The 21,756-nt window shown below is 43.8% G+C and overlaps 1 protein-coding gene across 6 annotated transcripts in view; it reads right to left on the reverse strand.

Annotated features, from left to right (window-relative positions):
* The window catches only part of RIPOR2 (RHO family interacting cell polarization regulator 2), a 275,758-nt gene that overhangs the window by 99,940 nt on the left and 154,062 nt on the right, over window positions 1-21,756 (reverse strand). Inside the window, exon 1 of one of the 6 annotated variants that reach the window (XM_059399568.1) lies at window positions 9,203-9,369. The exons of the other annotated variants lie outside the window; for them this stretch is intronic. Coding sequence (XP_059255551.1) covers window positions 9,203-9,263 — 61 coding nt within the window. The 5' untranslated portion in view covers window positions 9,264-9,369. Of the gene's footprint in view, window positions 1-9,202; window positions 9,370-21,756 lie in introns of those variants that run through there. 6 annotated transcript variants of the gene reach the window in all.

Raw genomic sequence — 21,756 nt, forward strand, 5'->3', positions numbered from 1 at the left:
GGGATTGGCCCACGGGCCGTGATTTGCTGACAACTCCTGGCTAGGTCAAGAGAGGGCAGAGGGCCACTGACTCACAGCCTGCCCTTCTCAGCAGTGCCTGGGAGATTGTAAAAGCTGGAGTGGCATCACCGTTAGGACACACAGGGCTTTTTACATCCTCTGCCCTATAGCCCGCGTTGTAAATAACCAGAAGTTATACTGTCTTTTCTCATACAAATGGCGATGGTCCTAACCCACCACCATCCATTGTGTCCCCAGGAGAGGGGACGATTTGGGTTAATCCATTGGCACTCACCCCTGCCACAGCTGGTACAGCTTCTAACCTAACTGACCAGTTACGTGCATCGGTCACAACTCCCATGGAGTGGGGCTCTACCAAAATGTGTTGATTCGCTCCCAGAAGGTCAATCCCATCCACTTGTTCCCTGCCCCACGCAGGACTACTATTAAGCAACTGAGCTACTGCTTGTCTTCCTGTATGTGTGTGCATGTTCATATATTTACAAAAATGTATACACAAATAGATAACCACAATTTCCTCCAGGAGGTTTCTATCATTGAAAATGTTTTAAGAAGCAGTGGAAGTAAAAACCAAACAGAACACCAGGAGAGAGGACGTTTGTTGTCGAAGCTTCGTTTACAATCCTAACTGGTGTCCTAAAATATTGTGACATGTGTATAATTCAAATTTCAATGGGGGTTATCTTTAAATTAGAAATGTTTTAACAGCTATAGAAAGCTTAGCCTTTCTCAGGGAGAAAGATGGGGGAGGCAGTAACTGTGGTATGTTTACTGTAAGTAAGTATTTACCCAGGAAATAGGGACTGTAGGTCGTTATAGATGCTGTTAGAGAGGTGATTCCTGACCTCCAGAATTCCTGACCAAGGCGAGGGGACTCTCTCCACAAGAAAACTGCCTTAGCGTATATGACTCTTCAATACTCAAATTAATTTTCAGAGGGAGACCAGATTGGTGAACCATAAAAAATGGGTAGGAAATCACATACTTATTTTGTGCAAAATGATGAGGTTATTCTGAGCCCTGCCTTGGTCACATGGTGGACATCAGAGAGAAAAGCCAGGCTTTTTAATTTGTGAGCCAGAAACACCTTTATATTCCCAGGAAAGCATGTGGAATGAGCAGTCTAGATAACTCTGTTCTCATCAGCTTGTGTCTTTGTTGGTCACAGATCAAGAGGAAGAAAGGGTAATTGCATAGACTGGGGAGGCTGAGGCAGCTGAGAAAATCAGTTTGATAATAACTGACATTTACATAGTAGGCCCTTAATGGTTTTCCACTACCTCAACATTATCTCCTTTAACTTCACAGAAATTTTCTCAGGAGGCGACCACCACCACCACCATCACCGCCATGACCACCACCATGATCACCACCACCATGATCACCATCATCATCACCAAGACCGCCACCATGACCACCAAGATCATCACCACCACCACGACCACCACTGCCATGACCTCTCATCATCACTAAGACCATGACAACCACCATGACCATTGTGACCACCACCATCATCACCATCACCACCACCATCACCACCATGACCTTCACCACCACCATGACCACCATCACCACCACATGACCCCATCATCATCGCTATCACCATTACCACCACCACCCCAACATCATTATCACCATAATTGTCATCATCCCCACATGAAAGAAGGAAATGAAGCTTCTGAGGGGTTAGGTAACTTTCCTAAAGTCAAACTATGAATAAATTGAAATTGATCTTTTGAGTCCAAATATTATGCTCATTCTACTATACTACCTTCCCTCAGTTTGGAAGTCTGAATGGTAACAATCGAAGATTTAGAAACAATGGTAGCTCTAGAATTTTTGTAAGCGAAGTACTTGGTATAGCAACAAGGCTGGAGAAGGGGTCTGGCCCTTTGCTAGGAGCTGTTTGCATACAACTTTGTACACAGAATGCAGATCATTTAAAATAGCTGTGTTTTCTGAAAAAGCTTTTTTTTATTATCATGTTTTCTATTAAAAGTTAAAATTCTAACTTATGTTTCAGTTTTTAGGGATACTAATGGAGATGAACCAGGGGCTGAAGTCTGCCCCACCCCAAAGACATCCTTGGTAACCCTCAGTGTATAAACCAGAAATTGAAGAAGAGTTTGTTTTTCCTAATATTTCATCACATAATTTATCTGAAAGTGGTTAAAAGTGTCTTCCACAAATCACATCTGCATATCTGATGCTCTGACATACTTTTCTTCACATACCATTCTAATCAGTTTGTTGTGCTGATATAAATAGGAAGAAAAATCCCACCGTGGAAAATATTTTCATTTTTACTCCCTCTCAGAGTTTCCTGAATGCCAATTTATAGAGGAAAAAACAAATCTATTCAACTGCTCAACCAGCTGACTCCACTTGTGATCTGGAAGTCAAGGTATTCGCTTCCCGTTTTTAGCTCATTACATCTTACACTGAATGGATGGTTTAGAATGAAGCTGAGAGGGAGAAGGGTCCAGCTGGTTTTCCGCTGTTGCTGTTTGAGTGGCCTAGTATACTGAGACTTTTAACCCCCGATGATCCAAAGACTAGGAAGGAAAACATTACACTGAAAAGACAGCACCATAATCTCATCACTGCAGAAGGCAGCAACCTGCTCTTTCATTTAGAAATGTTTATTTCCTAGGGCTACACCTCATTATTCAGCAGAAGGTGAAATACCAGAACTTTTTCTGTTTGATAGGTTATCTATTACTGACAATCTTTATAAAGGCGACACAGTGTCTTCTTCCTCTCTCAAATTCTTACTCTGTATCCATCAATGACCTTTCTGGGTCTTCTGCCTGAAGCATTTGCTCAGGGAGGTAAAGCATGGAAAAGTGTAACATGTGGAAAGTTCACATGAGAGTGATGGTAATATGAATTATTTTTGTCTTCCGGAGTCAAACTGGCCATTATACCCGCCTTTTGCTATCCCAGCATAGGTCAAAATCTTTCTCTTAAAAATATCTAAAAATGATCAAAAAGATTGTTTTTTCCCTGGAAGGGAAATTCTAGATGCCCTATGAGATACATTAAATGACCTGGTATGTCTACCAGCAAGGACTGAACACTTCACATTCTCATCCGATCGATCCCTCCCTCGCTCCAGGGCTGACGCCTGCTGGGGAATCCTCCCTTTCCTGGTCATCCAGGCTCATTCACACCTCAGGCTCCCCAGAAGCCAGGCGCCAGGATACTCTGGAACATACGGAGTACGTACAATAGCCCACCAGCACCTGGGGGCCTGGGTGGCTCAGTCAGTTAAGCATATGCCCTCAGTTCGGGTTTGATCCCAGGGCCCCACATGGGAATCCCTGTTCAGCAAGGAGTCTGCTTCTCCCTGTGCCCCTCCCCCCTCATTCGTAGGCTCATGCTCTCTATCTCTTTCAAATAAATAAAATCTTAAAAAAAAAAAAAAATCCCACCAGCACCTGCATTTTGGGTTTCACTTTCTTCTCTCCATTTCACTTGCCAGGACCAGTCACTATTTTTTGTTTTTTTTTAAATTCCTCCCTAACTCTTCTCTGTCCTTCTTCTGGTAGTGGAAATAGTCATTTCCATTTGGCTCAGCTAATCCATTTTTCTTCTTTAAAATCTCTTCTGAAACCCACTGAATCACAAACATCGCTGTTGAACGTCGCAGCTGTTTGGCAAACAATCAATAGGCAAAATTTAGCTGCCCAAAAATAAATGAGAAGTTGAAGAAGCTGACACTTGCTGAGCACACTAGAACACGTGAGGGGCCGTCCGCTGGGGAAACCACAGCTCTAACACATACGCTGACTTGAGTAAGCGAAGTGACTTCCATCAAGGGGGAGGGGAAGGCTACCAGTTTCTCTGTTTTGGTCATAACAACCATACACTTCTTTTGCTTAAAAACATTTTTTTTTTTTTTGGACCACACATAAATGGGTGTGCTTATAATTTTCATTCTCATGTCCTATAAAAGACATGCTTGAGTATGTCTTATACCATTCCTAAAAGGACTTGGCTGGCTGCTCATAAAGATATGAGATAAGCATTGAAAATGCTTTATTTGTGCTATTGGGCCCCTTGGCTTTGGCCTGATCTAAATAGGTCACCCTGAGGTCATTGGAGGCCATAAATCGGGGCGGGGGGGCTGGTCAGGGGGGAACTCGTGGTTAAAACAGCCCACATAGCTTTAGTGCAATGTGCTATTTTAGTTTGTGCCCCTGATATGACACCATCTCTTTGGCACCAGCAAAGAAAGCTTCCTAGACATCTATGGGAAGGGAATGTTTTGTAGTCATCTAAGACATAGGTCACAGAGGCATGAATTACTGCCGGGAGGTCTGTGTCTGCTCCATAACCTGAGACAAAGGAGGGAAACCAAGTTCCAAGCAGAGCATTTCTCCAGGACTCCGAGGGGTGAGGTTGATTCAAGCAATCTTGGCAAATCACGAGAGCAAAGAGGGACCAACTGTTCTTAACTCAGGAAACTAGGGCAGCTCTTCCTGCCCATTTTCCAACCCCATTACTTGGGTGCACTTGAGAACCCCAGATATGGATTTTTGGAGAAAGGTCCAACATAGCTAAATACCAATTATTATACTTATAATGTATAAAGTGTACTATGGTCAAATAAAAACTCCAACTCTTCCAAGCCAAGAGGCGTATAATTTTATGCCCTAAGATTTTATTTATTTATTTGAGAGACAGAGAATGGGTATGAGAGTGAGAGAGAGCACAAGCAGGGGGGAGGGAGAGGGAAAAGCAAGCTCCCCACTGAGCAGGGAGCCTGACATGGGGCTTGATCCCTGGGCCCCAAAAAGCAGACGTTTAAGGATAAGACACTTAAGGCAGATGCTTAACGGACTGAGCCACCCAGGTGCCCCTACATTCCATCTCTTCATATTTTTTCCATAGAGGGTATGACTTAACCTCTGAACTTGTAGGATTTACTGGCTTTGTACATATTCTTAATTTAATCTCTTCTTCTTTTAACTTTGGGAAGGGCACAAGTTCAGGAAACAACAAAATACGCCAGATTAGACTGCATAATTGTTTCCCTATTAAAAAAAAAATATCTTTCTAGGGGCGCCCAAGTGGCTCAGTGGGTTAAAGCCTCTGGCTTCAGTGTGGGTCATGATCCCAGGGTCCTGGAATCGAGCCCCGAATCGGGCTCTCTGCTCCGTGGGGAGCCTGCTTCTTCCTCTCTCTCTGCCTGCCTCTCTGCCCACTTGTGATCTCTGTCTGTCAAGTAAATAAATAAAATCTTTAAAACATTTTTTTAAAAAATCTCTTTCTTGGCTTCATAAGCAGTAGAGACAGAAAGTGAGCATCTCTTCTACTTATAGTTCTCTTTTTTTTCCCTTTGGTAAATCTTTTGCAGTTTTCTTGCTTTCTCTAAACAGAAATTTCTCTTGAATGGGAAAACATGCTAATTTACTTGGCCTGGGGAAATGAGAGAGGTTTGGTTCTAAGTGAGTGGTATTTTGTCCTCAGTGTCTGCTGGTCTGTCCAAGAGCGACGCACAGCTGCTGGTTGAACGGCTCTCCCTTTTGCCCGTTCATCCACAGCCTGGAGGCGCTCCTCCTTTGGGGAGGTTGAAACAGCATTCACAGACACAGTGGCCCACGACGCAAATATTTTCTTGCTGTGCTACATTGTACCAGCCCCGGGGAACATTTGAAGGTCCTATGAAAGCTTTGCCGTGTCCTGTGGCCTTTCTAGAAGCAAGGCCTTACAAGGCACGTGAGTCTCCTGGGACTAGAGGAACCCGAGAAATACTCTGCATTCCTAACTGTGAACTCTTGGTGCGTTATTATTCTAACCATTGACTTATGAGAGAGCACTGAGTGGGGCTGAAAATGGGGCAGTAACTTGTGGCTTTGAGAAAAGAAGCAGTTTTAACCGGTGCCAAGGAGTCATTTTCGTCTTCTGAACCAGCGACTGACTGCCCCTGGGCGAACTGTTTCCTCCCACACATGTGCTCTGTTCTGTTCCTGAAAGCTGGCCGAGGGCCTTCGGTGTGCACGACACCGTTTTCTGTTACGAGTCTGATCACCGCCAGAATAGTTCTCGCTATCATTACTCTTACCGTCCATCCAGCTACCTCTACTCACGGACGCCACGCTAGCTGTCAAGAAGGCACAGTGATACGTTTGAAATAATGATGGGAAAAGAGCATCTCATTCCAATGACTGATTGTTCTGTACCTTGATAATCCGATCAATCAATTTCCCAAGAAAGAATAAAGTCTACCTGAGAGCAACCATGTTCTGGAGAGCCTGATGATGGTGGGGTTATTTGGAAAGCAAACCCAGGGTGCTCTGGGCGTGAGCGACGGGGCCGGGGGAGAAGGGAGAGGGGAGGAAATAAATATCAGGACTTCTGGAGGGTAGGTGGAGCGCTGCTTCTCTCTCTCACTCACCATTTGCAACTCTCTCCTAGAACAAGAACGGAGGGACACACCAGTGCCTCTTAATTCTGTGACCTTAACATTTTCTTTAACCACAGAAAACAATACCCGAAGCAAACAGGATCTCAGAAAGGCAGTTAAAAAAATATTGTGAGCACGACTCATTTTTTTCCCTCCTCAGATCTCTATGTGGTCCATAAACCTAAATGAACTTACATATACTTGTAAGCAAATGGACCTAAATTCTAAATTTGTGTTCCTTTAGGGGGAAAGGGTTCTTTAAAAATGTGTCCATTGCGAGGAAATATGGTTGCCTTAGTAACAAGCTCCTGGGCATTTTCCTTCCATTATGTCAGAGAAGACTCATTGTACCAAAAGCTTTCTGCTCTCCAAGGCATGTTAAGGGAGCAAAAAGCACGGATGAAACACAGAGCAAGCATGGATTCCTGTAGGTAAATCCAAGCCACCGTGCAGAAAAGATGAAGTAATAGAATGCTGGAGTTTTTAAAATGAAATCTTACAGACTGTGTAATCACCCTCTTGTTCTAGATGAAAGGAGAGGCTCAAAGAGATGACACGACCTGCCCAGGGCCCTACACCACGTGACAACAGGGTCAGTGCTCCATAGACGCTGCCAACACCTTGTCTGATGCGTTTTCACCATCTCCTACCTCTGAACGGTGGTTTACGAAGCTGAAGTTCCGTAAATAAGCCCTATTTTGAATACGTGAGGTTAACCCAGCATGTGGAAAACTCCTGGGCATGACCTTCTATTCCACTGTAGGAACTGGTACTTACTGAGCACTTAACTATGTTGTAGGTATTATTCTAAGCCCTTCCCTGGAACAACATTTAATCACCACACCACCTGGGAGGCTGGCCAGTCCAGTTTATAAGTGAGTAAATTGAGGCACAGAACGATGAACAAATCTGCTCACAGTCACAGCATGATTTAAAGGCAAAGCCTGGGCAATGTTAATTCCATTGCTGAAACGCTCGACTGTCACCCCCAACAGAACTTGTTTAAATGAAGCACCAGCCAGACAGGGCTTGTGGAAAATGACAAACGTGAGCCAGAACTCAGAGAACCCAATAAAAACACACCGTCCGTTGGACTTAAAAGGATTCTTTCGCTCAGCTCTGGAGAGTAAGCTCCAGGAGAAATGCAGCCCAGAAAGTATAAAGCATATCACACGTGAACTGTAGCGCAGATATTACAAACCTGTTGTGAAGGAGATCTGTGTGACCCGACAGGTATTACTGTCCCACACCAGCACTGGGAAAAGAGGGTTTGTGTCGCTAGTTAAGTAACCAGAGCAAGTCGCAAAAGGAGTTTGCGGCACATGAGAATTCCAATCTGCATCTTGTCTGACTCCCTACTTGACTCTTTACCTTGCCCGTTAGGTTGAAATAATCCCCTAAATCATCAGGAATGCTCACGGGAGACATCCTACAGGTTCCCCTAGCCTGCATTACTCAGGTCTTAACTCTTCCGAGGGTGGGGCCGCAACTAAACCGTAATGTGGCGTATGGGCCTATAGATGGCGCTCTTTGGCACCATCGTCAGACAAAGAATCCCTTTGGGGGTAAGAAATGTGATCTGGGCATTTTGGGAGTTGGGTGAAAAATCACCAGATTGTCCATTCTAAGCTTATCTTCATAGCTGTAAACATTTTTAAAGTTGTGCAGGGAGTAAATATCTCAAGTCAAACTTTGAGTGGCTCTAAATACCTCTCATCAAAGGAAAGCAACAGATTGAGAATTTGGCAAACACCAAGGAGCCCGAATAGGTATTCTTAAACCTGATCTCAGTGATGATAAAACTTCACATTATGATTTTAAACATTTCTGAGGCCAGAACAAAATACTAGAAAGACATCGAAACATTGGTAGTGGGTACAACCTAGATGAGCAGGTTGCAAAGGAGTCTTACTATGCTACAGTCTGCAGTTTTCTTCACTGGGTTTGTATTACTTGAGTGGTCCCTCAAAATTTTGCTAGTGCTCCTTAAAAACAAAAAACAAAAAACAAACAAAACAACAACAACTACTTGATAGAGTTTTCAAAAACTTACCAGCTATGGTTTCTTACGGAAATCAACTTAAGTGATGAGGTCCCTGAGCCCAGCTTCCCATTTATTTAGACAATTTAAGTTCTAGAAAAGTTCTTTTGCCTGTGGTCCCTTCTCATGGGCAGCATTTGACCAAGACATCTGTAGGTTACTAGATTAGCCACAGAAAATCACAGCCGAACCCCAGCCCACAGGTCTGCTTGTGGAAGGACTGCAGAGTAAGAAGAGAAAACTCCACGGTCCCAGTGGGAAGAAAAGGAGGAAGGCATGGAGAGTTGGGCTGCCAAATACCTCCGAGGAAGAGAAAAAGATCCAGACGGAAAGGGAGAAGGGGGAGAGGCAGCTAGTGCCACGGAAAGCAATATGGCGCCACGGAGAACCATCCCTGGCCCATTTGTCCCTCTGTTAACCCTAGCAGCTCTGCGTGTGCAAAGCACCATGACAGGCTTCCCTTGATGTACTAGACAAGAGAGCACGGAAGGACAAGGGGAATAATCGAGCACTCATTTCCTACCCTAAACATTTATCTAGTCATGACTTAAGAAGAAGATATTTGGAGGAACCATTCAACTCCCTTGTGTCCTGCTTTGCCTTATATTCCCTGGTGCCTAGACTGATGCCCACAACCACCAGGATGCTTTCAAAATACCCCCCCTTGGGCAAAGGTTTCAAAGCTAAGCAAAGTCGACCAGAACAGCTTCTGCCAGAAAGACATTTACCTTCACCAAAAATATCATCCTCTTCCTCGCTCAGGAGCTCCTCGGGGTCCAGATACTGCATTTTGGAGAGGGCAGTCCACAGACCACAGCAAGAAGGTGGCTGCGACAGTCCCCACTGACAACAGTGCTCCCCGGGGGCAGTTTCCTCTCCCAGCGCTGGGCTGGGCTGGGCTGGGCTGGGCTGGGGCTGCAGGTTGTGAAAGCCCTTGGGGAGGCAGCTTCCGCCTCCACAGCTTCATTCATACGAATAAGCTCCAGAGCCTTTCGAAGAGTGAAGAGTGTATTCCACGGGGCTAATTCTTGTCCCAGAGAAGAAAGAATTTGGGGGTAAGGGGGCTGCAGATCAGGTTTGACCTGAACACAGATACCACTATAAAGTCCGAGTGCAATGAATTCTTTCAAAGCTATAGCTTTCAAGATTCTCTTAAAGAGGAAGTCAGACTTTTAACTTTCTTATGAATTTGAACACAGTGGGTAGCATTGGAAAGAAGGGGACCGTTCCCATGCCTCTTATCTGCTTCCATGACCATGTCTCTGAGAGCTCCAACGGTCACTAAGCCACACAGAGGAGGCGTCTGGGGGGAACTGAACTTCTAGCGTGCTTCTAGTTCTTCCTTTTGGCAAACCTCTTGCGTTTGAGGAAAAACTCTACGAATCTTTAAACCAAATTCAGTGCATGTGTAGGTTCTTATGAACTCAGCTAATCAATGGCCAAGCAGCAGATAACTTGTTTGGGTCAAACAACTTCCATTTCACTTTGACCAGGTCCTCAGACCATCACTATCGTAGAAGGCAGAGAAGGGACACCAAAAGCTGCTCCTCCTAGAGGGAGGAGTCACCAACCAGTAAGCTTTCCCAGGAGAACAGGGTGGCGTTCCCGTATGGAACTACCCAGAGTGCCCTAGGTTCCCAATGGTCGCTAAACCCCAGTTTCGGACTGGTGCTGCCGCTTCATCTGGGGGCTCCCAGAGCTCTCTATTGTGTTGCAAAGACCTCACAGAGGGTCAGAAGCTCAGAAAATGCTAATAGAGGAATTGTTAGCCTCCCCATATTGACTTCCAACAACTTTATTTACTGAGTAGGGGGTTAAAAAATATACATATTCTTTATTTATTTGAGAGAGAGAGAGTGAGAGAGCTCAGGAGAGCAGGTGAAGAGCAGACGGAAAAACAGACTCCTCACTGAGCAGGGAGCCCGATGTGGGGCTCAATCCCAGGACCTTGAGATCATGACCCAGGCTGAAAGCAGATACTTAACCAAGTCACTCAGTTCCCCCCAAAATATATATTTTTCATAGGCTTTCTTTTTTAGAGCAGTTATAGGTTCATAGTGAACTTGAGAGGAAGTAAGAGTTTTCCCATGCATTGCCTGTGCATCGGCAGGCACAGCCTCTCCCATTAGGCAGCCCCGTCCCCACCCCCAGCAGCCTCGATCAGAGAGGTGTGTTTATGACAACGGAAGGACTCACGCCCGCACATCGTAATCACTCCGAGTTCATACTTTGCCTTAGGGTTCACTCTCGGTGTTGTACACTCTAAGGAGTGTGAGAAATGTTGAATGACGTGTGTCCACCATTACAGTATCATACAAATTAGTCTCAGTGCCCTAAAACCCTCTGTTCTCTCTCTCTTCATCCCTCCCTCCAACCCACCTCCTGGCAACCGCTCATCTTTTTTAACCGTCTCCATATTCTGCCTTTTCCAGAATGCCACATAGTTGGAATCATACAGAATACAGACTTCTCAGGTTGGTTTCTTTCACTTAGTAATATGCATTTAAATTTCTTCTACATCTTTTCATGGCCCACGAGGTCATTTCTTTTTAGCACTGAATAATACTCCCCTGTCCGTATGGACCACAGTCTCTTTATCCATTCTCCTCCGGAAGGACGTCTCGATTGCTTCCGGTTTTGGCAATTACAAATAAAGCTGCCAGGAACATCCATGTGCAGGCATAGGTGTGGATATAAGTTGTCAACTCCACTGGGTAAATACCAAGAAGCACCATTGCTGGTTGCAATGATAAGACTATGTTACGTTTTGTAGGCAGCTGCCCAACTGTCTTCCAAAGTGACTGTGCCATTTTGCGTTCCCACCAGCCACGAGCGACCACTCCCATCGCTCCACAACCTCGTCAACACTTGGTATTCACAGTCTCCTAGACTTTGGCCATTCTCATAGGTGTGTGGTGGCTTCTCAGGGTCTTACTGAGCGCTTTGGAGAGACCACCACTCTGCCACCTCAGAACCTGTCTCCGCCTCTACCAACTGCACTCTTGACATTATGCCAACCAGCTTCTCCCAGGGAAAAGGACGGAAAAATGGGGCTGCAAAAGTCCAGCCGTGACAACGTGTAACCAAGCTCAGGGGGTTTGTTGCTTGCAGGGCATTAAATTGAACACAACCAAAGGAAGTGTTGGAAGCAAAGAACTTTTCATGACTCCTTATAAGTAAGGAGACAGGGACCTAGCTCTCAAAACACCATCTCTCCCTGGAGTGAGCACGGGAAGCTTTCACTCACTGTATTAGAGGCTGGGGTAGGGGGTTGGCATATATATGGGGAAACTCACATGTATTCTATTACTTAGGTACTTTGGCTCAGTTGTACAAGTCTAGCATGTCAACATGCTAGTGCATATAGTGCTTTTTCCAAAAAATGTGGGAAACCCCACCCATAGGAGGAGATCTTTGTATTATAAAGAGCTATAGGTAAGTTCAGGACAACTCAGAGGGCATTTGACTTCTGCAGAGGTCCTCAACTCCAAACCCGCTCAAAGGGGCTCATAGGAGGGACTACCAGCTGGGTGTTTTACTGGTGGAAAAACCCCACATTCCTTCTCCACGTTTCCCTTACCCCTCCCTTCCGCCCGTGGCTTTCAGCATTCTGATTTGAGTTCCTCCCCGCTGCATGCTAGCTAACAGACGAATCCTTGAGTTCGTCTGACATGAAGGGTTACTCAGGCACCAGCGTGGGCTTCCTCCTGTTCTGGTTGCTGTGGGGTTCCCAAAGAGAGCCTCCCTCAACCAGGGCTGGGACCATCCCTAGGGCGGAGCTTGGAAATATGTGACTATTTGGGGTTGCACAATGCCTGGGGTATTACTGGTATTTAATGCCTTGGTAAGCTTCCTGTAATGCATGGGACAGTGGCTCAAGAGGAGGAACTGTCCAGCCCCGAAGGCCAATAGTGCCCCTCCCCCACTGAAGGAACCCCGAGAGGCCGACACTGGAGTGGACGCCTTCTCTAGCTCGCCTTCATTTCCCTCCTTCCCTTCGACCACCGCTCCACAGCCCGATTCCCACACAAATAACTCTTCTGGTCAAAGGTTGTACTTAATTACTTAAATTAATAAAAATGGATCTGAATCGTAAGATGATACAGCTACCACGGAACAGTAGGGAGAGTCTTCAAAAAATTAAAAATTGAAAACAGATGCCATATGATCCCTCCATCCCAATTCTGGGTATAGATCCAAAAGCATTGAAAACAATCTTGAGTTGATACTTGTTCTGCTATGTTCAATGCAACATTACTCGAAATAGTCAAGATATGGTAGCAAGCTAAGTGTCCTTTGGCCGATGAATGGATAAAGAAAGTGAGAGATATATATTATCTATTAAAGAAGGTGAGAGAGATATATATCTCACCTTCGTTATCCATTCCATAATGGATCCATCCATAATCCACCCAATAACCCATCCAACAACCCATTCAACAATCCATCCATAAACATTATTCTTCCTTATAAAAGAAAGAAGTCCTGTCACACGTCACAACGTGGATAAACCCTGAGGACATGATGCTAAATGAAATAAGCCAGTCACAAAAAGACAAATACCATGTGACTGCCCTTATGACGCATCTAAAGTAGTCAAACTCATAGAAACAAAAAGAATGTGGTGGCCAGGGGCTGGGGGAACAGGGGGAAGGGGGCTGTTGTTTGGTGGGTTTAGAAATTCCATCATGGAAGGTGAGAAAGCTCCAGAGATCTGTTGCACAACAATGCACATACAGTCAACGGGGCTTAAAAAATTGTTCAGAGGGTAAATTTATGTTATTTGTTTTTAATCACATACGCATACACACAATGGGTCCAAATGCTGGAAATCTGGTTTCACACTGGCTGGGAGGAAGGGAAGGTGTGAGTTTGGACCTTACTGCACGTCCCCCATCGTCCCCATGCCGGAGATGCTGTTCTTTCACAGATGCAACAATGGGTCTCTGGGAGCTTAAATAACTTTCCTAAGAGCACATAGCTGGCAAGTGGCCGATTGGACTAGTTCCATAGCTCCCTGTTACCTTTCGTCAAAACAGCTTTAGGAGGTGACTTCAGAAGACCTGGGTCCCCACAACATCCCTGGGGCTCCTGGGGTCTCTAGCACTTCTGTCTCCTCCCATCTCAGAGCCACCAGGTTACCATGCTAACCATCACTGTCACCTCCCTTTCCACATCAGCGACTTAGCATGATCTCTGTGGGCCTACTTTCTGTATATTCCTCTTATGGGCTTAATTTTTTCCCCTCAATCCCACCACAATTCATATGTTGAGGTCTTAATCCCAGCACCTCAGAAGGTGATCTTGCCTGGAACTAGAGTCCTTGCAGGTGTAATTGGTGAAGGTGAGATCATACTTGACTAGGATGAGTCCCTAATTCCAATATAAATTGTCCTTATAAAAAAGGGGGATTTGCACAGAGACAGGCACACAAGGGGAACATCATGTGAAGATGACGGTAGAGATCTACAAGTCAAGGAATGCCAACGATGGCCAGCAAACCCCCAAAACCTACAGAAGAAACATGGAATAGATTCCCCTCATCTAGCCCTGAAGGAACCAACCTTACCGACACCTGAGGCTTGATCTGAGGCTTCCAGCCTCCAGAACATGAGACAACAAATTGTAGTTATTGAAGGCATCCAGGTTGGGGTTCTTTGTTATGGCAGCCTTAGCAAACTAATACACGTAAGGGAATTGATATAGCACAGGGGACACTATACACACGTGGTCTTAATTATCCAACCTCAACCTCTCACAGGGCAGCGTGGGGCCATTTCTCTGACTAAAGTGTCAGTGAGGGTAGAGAATGAGTCGTCATGGTGCTTGGTACAAAATTTCAACAACCTTCGTAAGTTCCCCTCAGTCTCATCTTCTCCGATTTGGATATTCTAAAAACTCAGCTAACAATCTGTAAGAACAAACCACTAATGCCAGTGAGAACACTTTGAAAGCAAGGAAGATAGAGAATATGGTCCCTGCTCTCCAAAATTCACACTCACTTTACAGAGATAAGGCGTATACGTGTGATGTGTGTTAGCCAAGCCAGAAAACTAATGAACTACAGAGGCAACCAACAATATGAATAAATTCAAAAGCACATTGTCAGGGCGCCTGGGTGGCTCAGTTGGCATCTGACTCTTGGTTTTGGTTCAGGTCATGACCTCAGGGCCCTGGAATCAAGTCCCATGTTGGGCTCTGTGCTCAGTGAGGGGTCTGCTTGAGGTTCTCTCCCTCTCCCTTTCTCTCTGCCCCTCTCCACCTAAATAAAAAATCTTAAAAAAAAAAAAAAAACAACACAAAACTGTTAACTAAGAAAAATTTCAAAAAAATATAAATAGTATGATTTTATTTATATAAATGCCCCAAACGGGCAAAATGGAGAAAATATATAACTAAGAGCCAACACTTATATAATGCCAAGCATAGTTTTAAGTCCCTTGATTCACTTAATTCTCACACCAACCCTATGAAATTGGTATTATTATCTTTGTTTTACTTCTAGGCCCAAGAAGTAAAATGACCCATCCAAGGTCATGCGTCCCATGATGAAGCCGAGATCCTCACTCACCACATTCCATTCTCTGATACGTGGAAAACATAAGGGACAGTTGAGCCACTGGCAGCTCTCCAGCTGTGGATCCTCCAAACCTTTCCCGACATGGCTCCCACCTCCTGTTTACCCTCCCAGCTTGAGACACATCCACTCATCTTTCAGAGCTTGATCTAAGGGCTCCTTCCTCCATGCAGCCTTCTCTGATATCTCCAGGTGGAAATGCTTGTCCTACTCCCTTGCCCCACCTATTTATTTCTGTATCTATTTCACCCCTGCCCTTCCCTCCTCAAGGGCAGGGCCTCTTTCCTCTTCAACTTCGTGTCTCCAATCTCCTAGGATATTACCAGGAAGAAAGTCATTGATCAATCTGCATTTTTAAATGAGTACCAGTGATGGAATGAATAGCAGAAAGCTCCAGTGTGAATCAAATACAAGAGGGCAAAAGTTTGGGGTGCCTGGGTGGCTCAGTGGGTTAAGCCGCTGCCTTCGGCTCAGGTCATGGTCTCAGGGTCCTGGGATCGAGTTCCACATTGGGCTCTCTGCTCAGCGGGGAGCCTGCTTCCCTCTCTCTCTCTCTCTCTGCCTGCCTCTCTGCCTACTTGTGATTTCTCTCTGTCAAATAAATAAATAAAATCTTTAAAAAAAAAAAAAGAGGGCAAAAGTTTTACTGGGGAACTCACCCTAGAATCTACAGGGGAGGGAAAAAAAAACCCTTTTCCTTTATCTTTTTAGGCCTTTAACTGGGACCTGTGAATTAAACTGATACAAGACAGATTTAGAGGAGAAAGGGCGTAGAAATTTCCATATATAAAGGGCCTTCGCGAAAAAGAAGTCAAAATCCCAGAGAAGCGGTTGACTCGGTCTATATATCATTTTAAGGAAGAGGAAGAAGCTGTGGGTCAGCGACTAGACGGGGGTGGGGGGAAGGTCTGGGCTTCTGGAGGTGGTAAAGTTGGGGGAGGGGACAAGGACGTGCATGGTCAGTAAGGGCTGTTTAATGACATCTGTTAGACGCAGTCATCTCACGGTCTCCAGTGAGACAAGTGGTCTTCAGTGATGAAGAGTTATTCTTCTAGCCCCAGCTGGAGAGAGCAGACCTTGGCAAAGGGGACTGCCTGCCCTGCTTTTCAGCAGGAAGGGACAGGGCAGCGAGTTCTCCTGTGTGTGCTATTTCTCAATTGCCATCAGCTAAAAATAATCCTAATGTCAATGTGGCGTATTTTTGGGTGGCCTATTCTGAGCCTCTCCGAATCCGTACTAGGATAGAAAGACCAAGGCTAGGAAAGCTCAGTGCGTACAGCGAGGCTGTCCGTGATGGGGAACTGAAGGGTTGTAGATCACAGGGGGTAGTTGGACTAACTCCCAAGAGCTGAGTCAGGAATGACGACCAGAAGACCTTGCTTTTTCAGGGACTGAGGCAAGCAGCTCCGACCCTCAGATATGGGGTAGAGAAGAAAAGTAAGGATGAGCCAGTGGGAGCCAGCTCGTCCGTTGCAAAGACTGTTTGTGACAATCTGGGCGAAGTGTAACAGTAGAACCTCATCAAGGCCAAAGTCGCGGGAACCCGGCAAAGCTTATACACGAACCTAAACTGTTGGTACCCACTTTGTGCTACCCTGGTTGTTCAAATTTCAAAGACATGTGAGTCCTATCCTTGCTTTGAGGAACTTTACACCTGGCTTCCGTGGTTATTCATTCATTCAGTCAGTCATATATCCATCTATCCATTTGAAAAATAACCATTAATGTCTAGTATATGTCAGGCCCAGTGGGAAACATTTAAATAAATGTGTAAGTGTACGTGTGTTGTGCTGAACATATAAACACCAACACAATATTCTTTTGTGGCATGCAACTTTAGAATGATCAGCTGTTTATTAATTTCAAACATTTTTTGCAAGTCTTGCTGTTTTGAAAAAGAAATTTCCATCTGTGAAGTGCTTAAAGGAGAAAGCCATACTAGTAGGAAAATAACATCATCCAATGTGGGCTTTCATTCCAATAGCAGATGAATGTCACAATTCTTTCTCTGTCCCCACTTCTGGAGAATTTCCCAGTCCCTCTAGAAAGTGTTTTTGATTTTCAGAAACAAACACTTCAGAACAGGGAAAAGAATCTGAAATAATTAGGGATAAAATGTCCAGAAACAGAAAGGAGAGCCAAGTAGGAGAGAGGAATTGAAACTGAGGAGTGGTTGGAATCAAGAAAGAAAAAGAAGGTAAAAAAAACACAAAAAACCAACAACAAAAAAAAAACCACCCACAGAGCCAGAAATAATCTCTCTTTGGGTACCTTGAACTGTCAAAATGTACTTAAAATGTACCTAACGGCAACATGCCCCAACTAAGGAGCTGAGACTCAAGGAATGTGGGTTTCTTTTTTTTTTTTTCTTAAAGATTATTTATTTGTTTATTTATTTGACAGACAGAGAGCACAAGTAGGCAGAGAGGCAGTCAGAGGGAGAGGGAGAAGCAGGCTCCCCACTGAGCAGAAAGCCTGATGTGGGCTTGATCCCAGAACCCTGAGATCATGACCTGGGCCAAAGGCAGAGGCTTAACCCACTGAGCCACCTAGGTGCCCCAAGGAACATGGTTTTTAATGACATTCTTGTTTTTAGGTTGCTAAGAGGAGATCAGACCTTGTGGGATGACAGCCCAGAGGCTTTGGAAGGCTTCCTGCAGGCTTACCAAGTTTTAGCTGCATCTCTCAGTTGAAGGAATACACTCGTGACAGATGCTGGAGAAGGTTGCAGAAGAGGCTGACTGAAGCCCTGGATGTTTCTCTCCAGTACGACTGAAGACAATGAGGATAACTGCGCAGTGAATGCACCTGCTCATTCTTCTCTGGAAAGAGGGAGAAGAGCCCAGCAAACAAAACAAAACAAAACAAAAACAAAAACAAAAAAAACAAAAACAAAAACAAAAAACAACTCTCTAAGGCAAGACTCACACTGGGTATGATTTGTGAGGAATAGCCTTAGGCTAAGAGCCTGGCAGCTGGGAGAGGATAACCCACAACTAGTGACTTTATAAAATGGCACGAAAGGCACTGGTTCTGGGATTTGACAGAACTGAGTTTGGATCCTGGCTTTGCTACACCAGCTCTTTGACTGAAGTTATTGATTCTGACTCTGCAAGATGGAATAGTAATCCAGAGTTGTTCAGCCCTCTCCCCTCAAGCTGCTCCAAAGTAAAACACAATCTTTATCAATACCTTGTGCTAAAAACACAAATACAACTTCAAGACTCAGTCCCTGGCCTGTACCCTCTGTCTCAATCAGAATGTATTCCCAAAGCTTCTCCAGTATAGAAATCCCATGACCACCGACAGTAACATTGACCTTCTAGAGTTTTTGTGACATGAATCGAAACGGGAATCCTTCTCTGTGGTTCTGTAACCCACTTTAGAATAATTATCAGGGATCCCTTTGCTGTGCACACCTCCTCCCCCTTTCTAACCTCAGGACCACCTACTTGGTATGCGAGCTATAGAAAGATGCAGAAGTGGTCAGGAAAGGAAACTCTGAGAGGACGGAGAGACCAGTCCTTTATATCTCAGGGAAATTTAGGGAAGTTATAATGCTCCCTCTGAGATTGTGACTCTAGACCCAAAAGGGCATTTCTGTCTGCAGAAAGGAGGCTGGATGAGAAAGTGTGACTTTCTGAACTTTGAAAGCAAAGCATACCTCTCCCCATCCTAAATCTTACGATGGGAGATTGCTCTGTGGTACATAAATCACTGAATGCCAACCCAAGGGACTGTAGGAAGTACTATAAATGGAAAACATGGGAGGCATTAAATGACTAGGACTCAATCCTTTGTCAAATCACAGGTTTTCCACCTGTTTTCAAAGAGTGGAAAGAGGATTCTCATTGAGTTGTTATTGACAGATAAATAAGCACAATTTTTGGTAATAAGTCATTATGAGATTTTTTGGCATATGATTGAGAAAAAGCTGTGAGAATCAGCTGGGATATCAGAGAAGATGGTGGAGTAAGGATCTTCAGAAACTATCTCTTTTGCAAAAGCAAAAGGAACACTGGGAAAAAATGGTGATTTGTGCTATTCCCACCTCCTCCTCCCCAGCTCTGTGACAGCTTTGAAAACCAAGAGCCTATAATCACAGTGCAAAAAGACTGGCAGTCATTGGAATGGTTGGAGGATCGAGTTGGAGTTTCAAGACCCCAATCCCAGAAATGTCATGATTTGATCTGTTTTTTGGTTCCCTGGAAGACCCCATTGACGAGGCTGTCATTATGCAACCTGACTCAGAGTTGCCCAGTGGGAACAGCCTTTCCCTTGGAACCGCTTGTTGAAAATAGTCAGAGGCAACTGATAAACACTGAAGCTGCCTACACCAGTGGTCAAAGCTGTAGTAAAGCAGGAGACTCTGATTTCCATGGTTCCCACATAATGTTATTAAATTGCCAGTTTTTAACAAACATTTATGAGACTTGGAAAGAAGAAATTATGACCCACACACAGAAATCAAGACAAAACAAAGCTAGTCAGTAAAAACTGTCCCTGAAGAAGCCTAAATGTTGGACTTACTGGGACAAAGCCTTTAAATTATCTACTTAAACTATGTTCAAAGAACGAAAGGGAACTAAATTATGAGAACAATGTCTCTATAATATAGAATATCAACAAGAAAGTAGAAGCTATCAGAAGAAAACGAGAACACTAACTTGAAAAAAAAATGCACCCTTATGTTCACTGTAACATTATTCATAAGAGCCAAGATAAGAAAACAATGAAAGCGTTCACTGATGGATGAATGGACAAAGAAATTATAAGACATATCTATACCTGTCTATCTAAAATGGAATATTAGTCATGAAAAAGAATGAAATCTCATCATTTGTGAGAACATGGATGGACCTGGAGGGCATGATGTGAGGTAAAAGAAGTCAGACAGAGAAAAACAAAAACCACATGAGCTTTCTTATATGTGGAATCTAAACAAACAAATGAACAAGATCATAAATATAGAGTATGGTGGCTACCGGAAGTGGAGGGTGGGAGGTGACAGAAATCGGTTTAATAAAAAATATATAAATCATGAAAGAAAGAACTATATAGAAGTCCTGGAGATGAAAAGCATAGTAGAGCTAAAATAAGAAATTCACTGGAGATGCTCCGCATCAGATTTGGCAGGTAGATGAAAGATTCAGCAAACTTATGGGAGGTCAATTAAGATTATCCTGAGTGAGGAAGAGAAGGAAGAAAGAGAAGGAAATATGATCAGAGCCTCACAGAAGTGTGGGACACTGTCAAGTGTGTGTGTGTATATATATATGCTCATTCTCAGAATGAGAATGAGAAAAGAGAGAGAAGAGAGAAGAGAGAAAGAGAAAGAGAAGAGAGAAAAAGAAGGGGAAAGAATATTTGAAAAAGTAGTGCCTAGAAAATTTCCAGGTTTGATGAAAAGCATTAATCTATACTTAAATAAAAACCTTCAACAAACTCTTCATACATAAGCTTAAAGATATCCACATCTATACACATTATAATCAAACTGTCAGAAGCCAAAAACAAGAGGAGAGTCTTAAAGGGGAAAGAAATGACTCACCACATACAAGGGAGCATCAACAAGACCAACAGATGATTTCTCATTAGAAACCAGGGAGGGCAGAAAACAGAGGATAACATATTTGAAGTTCTGAAAGGGGAAAAAAAATTGTCAACCAAGAATTCTATATCTGGAAAAAACTATCCTTTGGGGATGAAGGAGAAATGGATGTATTTCCAGATATACAAAAACTGAAGGTTTTCATTATAGTAGAAATATATCCTAGACCTGCCTCATAAAAAAATACTAAAAGGAATGTTTTAGGCTGAAATGAAAGGATGCTAGGCATAACTTGGAGCCTTGAGAAAAGATACAGAACACTGGCCAAGGTCATTGCACTGGCAAATATAAAAGGATTAATTTTTTTGTTTTTGTTTGTCCGTTTGTAACTTGCCCCCCATGTTATTGAAAAGACAACCACATAAAGCCATACTCATAAATCATAAGTTATAAATGGGTATAATTTGCATGACAGTAACAGCACAAAGGAGGGGGAGCAAGTGGAATTATACAGGAGCAAAGTTTTTACATACTATTGAAATTAAGCTGGCATTACCCTAAACTAGATTGTTATAAATTAAGATGTTAGTTACAATCCCCAGACACTAATAACAATATAGTAAAAGAAGTGACATGGCAATTAAAATTGAGCACTAGAGAATATCTATTTAATGCAAAGAATTGGGTAATGATGCTATGACAAACTTCTCATTTATTTATTTATGTGAACTTTGCTTCTAAGTGCTTACACCTATGGAAACAAGACGTAAGGATATATAATGAGGGCTGCCTGGGTGGCTCAGCGAGTTGAGCATCTGCCTTTTGCTTGGTCATGATCTCAGGGTCCTGGGGTCGAGCCCTGAATCGGGCTCCCTTCTCAGCAGGAGCCTGCTTTTCCCTCTCCCTCTGCAGCCTGTGCTCTCTCTCTCTCACTTGCTTACTCTCTCTCAGGAGAAGAATCAATGAAACAAATAAATAAAATATTTTTTAAAAAGAACATATAACAAAATCCTGTTTTACTAGAGCAAAAAGTAACATCCATCTATGGGTAGGTGAATTAACTAAAAAAAAGCCAATTTTGTCCATCTCAATAAGAGTTACAGTTGCAATAAAATTTTGATTTTATGTTAGAAGAAGTCATTACTTACCAATAT

The sequence above is a fragment of the Mustela nigripes genome, chromosome 5, assembly GCF_022355385.1.
Source record: "Mustela nigripes isolate SB6536 chromosome 5, MUSNIG.SB6536, whole genome shotgun sequence".
Classification (NCBI taxonomy): domain Eukaryota; kingdom Metazoa; phylum Chordata; class Mammalia; order Carnivora; family Mustelidae; genus Mustela; species Mustela nigripes.